The sequence below is a fragment of the Lactuca virosa genome, chromosome 8 (genome assembly GCF_052849685.1).
Source record: "Lactuca virosa cultivar CGN04683 chromosome 8, Lactuca_virosa_CGN04683_v6, whole genome shotgun sequence".
In the NCBI taxonomy this organism is placed as follows: domain Eukaryota; kingdom Viridiplantae; phylum Streptophyta; class Magnoliopsida; order Asterales; family Asteraceae; genus Lactuca; species Lactuca virosa.
This window is the reverse complement of record NC_136433.1, coordinates 98,160,323-98,163,673: the sequence shown is the minus strand read 5'-3', so window position 1 is coordinate 98,163,673 and position 3,351 is coordinate 98,160,323. Positions and strand designations below refer to the sequence as shown.

Sequence of the window (3,351 nt, the reverse complement as noted above, 5' to 3'; positions counted from 1 at the left end):
AATATACTAATAATATTATTTTATTGGAGTATTGATTTCTTTTAAGTAATTTTTTTAATTTCTTTTTTATTGGATAATTCTTTTTTATTGGATTATTATATATTAATAAATATTATTTTTAATATTAAATATTTATATATATTAATAAATGTTACTTTATGGGATTATTAACTTCTTTTAGTTATTTTTTTAATTTCTATTGTATTAATTCTTTTTTGTCGGACTGAGTTTTGAGACATATTTTAGACAAAATCACCATTTTCGGACCGAGTGATAGTGGTGATGTTGTCCAAAATATGTTATCTCTCATATATTTAAAATAAATTAGAGGATGTGAGTTTTTGGGTCTTGTTCTTGAAATTTTGTTGGATTAATTTCTTTTAGTTAATTTATTTTTTGAAACTTTTTTATTATATTTTTTTGAATTGTTATAATATTAATATAATAATGAATATTATTTTATCGGACTACTGATATTTATAATTATTTTTTTAATATTTATTTGAATTATTGTACATTAATAAACGGGAAATTAACTAATCTAACAACATTTTAATGTGTATTTGAAGAAAATAACAAATTTCTTAGCAAAAATAACCACTTCGTCCGGAATGGGCATTCCGGACGATAAAATATTTTAGACAACACCACCACTATCACTTGGTCCGAAAATTATGGTTTTGTCCAAAATATGTCTCAAACCCGGTCCAACAAAAAAAGAATCAATATAATAGAAATTAAAAAAAATAACTAATATTCATTAATATATATATATATATATATATATAAAATATTAAAAATAATATTTATTAATATATAATAATCCAATAAAAAGAATTAATCCAATAAAAAAGAAATTAAAAAAGAATTAATTAAAAGAAATCAATACTCCAATAAAATAATATTATTAATATATTAAATATTATATATTAAAAATAATATTTATTAATATATAATAATCCAATAAAAAAGAATTAATCTAATAAAAAGAAACTAAAAAAATTAATTAAAAAAAACTAATATATAATATTTCAATAAAGTTAAAAATAATATATACAAAAATGGTCCCTATGGTTTGGTAAAAAAACTCAATTACAGAAATGGTCCCTGAGGATAAAATAATCATTTAAAAAAAATTAACAGTCAAATTGTTAACGACATAAGTATCAAATCCGCACAAGGTATCCAAAATTGAACCAATGGCTCATTATCAAACCTTTTTGAACCAACACTCCATAATTTTGACAACGATAGATTATTTTTGCAATTTTGTCTAAAAATAGATCACAATTTTAATCATTTTTACCATTGGTTTCGATCTAGAGCTCACCGCGCCACCGTCTGCTGGCCCCTCCACAGTCCTCACTCCTCTCTACCCCTAAATACCAATAATCGTCTTTGCCGATCAGATTACCATTTGACATCAAGAAGCACACGGCATACTGATTTCACTTGAGCATCAACCAATTACATCCAAACCCGATAGGTGGGTGGATCAAAATATATCCCAATTTTTATGAATTTCCTCATCTATGATTCAACATTTTCAGTCTTTCAGTCATATCCTTTGTGTGTGTGTAATTTTTTTTATGTCATACGCTAACATTTCGATTTCTACGCATGATCGTAATGAGAGAAATTGATTATGTTTTCTAGGGTTTTTTTTGACGATGGGATTGAGTAAAACTGAAATCAATTTGAGGCGATTGCTTGCAACTGCCCCTCAGCAACAACATCAAGCCAAACTTATTCATGTACGTCATCTATACATTGGTAATTAGTTTTTTTTTTCCTATCCAATTGTCACTTACATTTATATGAATCTTCTTCGGATTTGATAGTTATTGTTGTAAATCAGGTTCATATAGATCTGAATCCCACCACCAATCAGTTCAACTTTTGTGTAAATGATGCTTGATCATGCTGATTTTGCAGTATGTTGGCACTTTAAGAGAGCAGTTGGAGCAACTCGCTGCAGAAAAAACTTCAGAAGGATTACCAAGGTCTGAATCCGATTTCCACTTTTCTCTGTAGGAATTTTTATGTGACTGGATTTCTGTAACAGTAATTGAGGCATCTTGATAAAATCATGATTTTCTTTTGGTTCCTGTAGAGTTTCAAAAGCTACAGTGAGTGATTACTCTGAGAAAATTGAAGCTATTGCAGCTAACTTGGCTTCTCAAGTGGTGCGTATATTTCCATTCCTTATCTTGGGCATGTTCATGTTAGATAGAGCATCATTTTTCAGTTGAATGCTGTTGAAGCAAGTTATTAGGAGAAAGTTTGAAGCAATTATCTCTCACTTATGTACATTCTAACATGCGATTTCCCCTTCTATTTGTTAGTTGAACACCATAGAATCTCCAGAGCTGCCCACTGCCGACACTTCTGTCAGTGAAAATACAACAAAAACTGAAGCGGAAAGTATCTCCACTGGCACTTCTCAAGGGTTGAGAAGAAGAATTGTGTGAGTAGAGGTCTTGCCTATGTTATCTTTTTATGTTGTTTCTTTTTGACTTAATGGGAAAAAAGAAACATGAATTTTGTTTTTCTTATGAGTTCATATTTATCATCGTGATTCAACAGGCCCACATCAAGTGTTGAAGACAGAGGCCAAAATACTACTATTGATGCAACTGATTCAGCTCCTATCAAATTGGATGCTGGAGCACAGGCTCATATTTCAAAACACAGGTACTTTTTGTCCTAATCAATGCTAATAATTCTGTCAGTGATGTTATTTGGTAAATAAGTAATTTTCGGTTATAAAGATCCAAAAAAAAAAGGAATGGAATTCATTGTGTGGACCTACCTAAACAGGAAGCTTCAAGAAGACTTGACTGATGAAATGGTTGTCCTTGCACGCCAACTCAAAGAGAGTACTCTCATGATGAATCAATCCATAAAAAACACCGAAAAAGTATGTTTGTCTTTATCACTTTGTCTGTGACTGTGACTGTGACTGACTGACAAGTTTGGTGTAATTGGAGTGCAGATTCTTGATTCGACAGAGGAAGCAGTGGAACATAGCTTAGCAAGCACAGGGAAAGCCAATACACAGGCAATGGCTATATACTCGGAGGCTTCCAAGACTACATGCTTCAACATCCTTTTGATGCTTCTAATGACATGTATCTTTTTCATGGTGGTTTTTCTTATCAAAATCACATGAAATCATCCATCCTTTGTCAAATACATTTTACGGTTTTCGACTTTCATCACTTGAAAATATCTGTATCTTGTAGTACAAAAAAGGTTTTATTTCAAGTAATATGATTGAAGTAGATAGTGACAACTAACTTGTGCCATGTTATTAATTTATTTTTTACAAGTTTAAGTTTTTCTTTTTTT

The 3,351-nt window shown here is 29.9% G+C and overlaps 1 protein-coding gene across 3 annotated transcripts; it reads left to right on the top strand.

Annotated features, from left to right (window-relative positions):
- The first annotated feature begins 1,295 nt into the window (after nucleotides 1-1,295).
- On the top strand, nucleotides 1,296-3,351 carry LOC145132685 (uncharacterized). Of its 3 annotated transcripts, XM_079067572.1 has the most exons (8): nucleotides 1,296-1,486; nucleotides 1,657-1,754; nucleotides 1,936-2,003; nucleotides 2,114-2,186; nucleotides 2,346-2,467; nucleotides 2,587-2,694; nucleotides 2,821-2,920; nucleotides 2,996-3,351. In XM_079067572.1, the coding sequence occupies exons 2-8, from the start codon at nucleotides 1,671-1,673 to the stop codon at nucleotides 3,170-3,172; spliced, it is 732 nt and encodes a 243-aa protein (XP_078923698.1). In that variant the 5' UTR covers nucleotides 1,296-1,486; nucleotides 1,657-1,670; the 3' UTR covers nucleotides 3,173-3,351. The 3 variants fall into 3 exon arrangements, with proteins under 3 accessions (XP_078923698.1, XP_078923699.1, XP_078923700.1); XM_079067573.1 differs by lacking the exon at nucleotides 1,296-1,486 and having other exon boundaries at nucleotides 1,654-1,773; XM_079067574.1 differs by lacking the exon at nucleotides 1,296-1,486 and having other exon boundaries at nucleotides 1,859-2,003.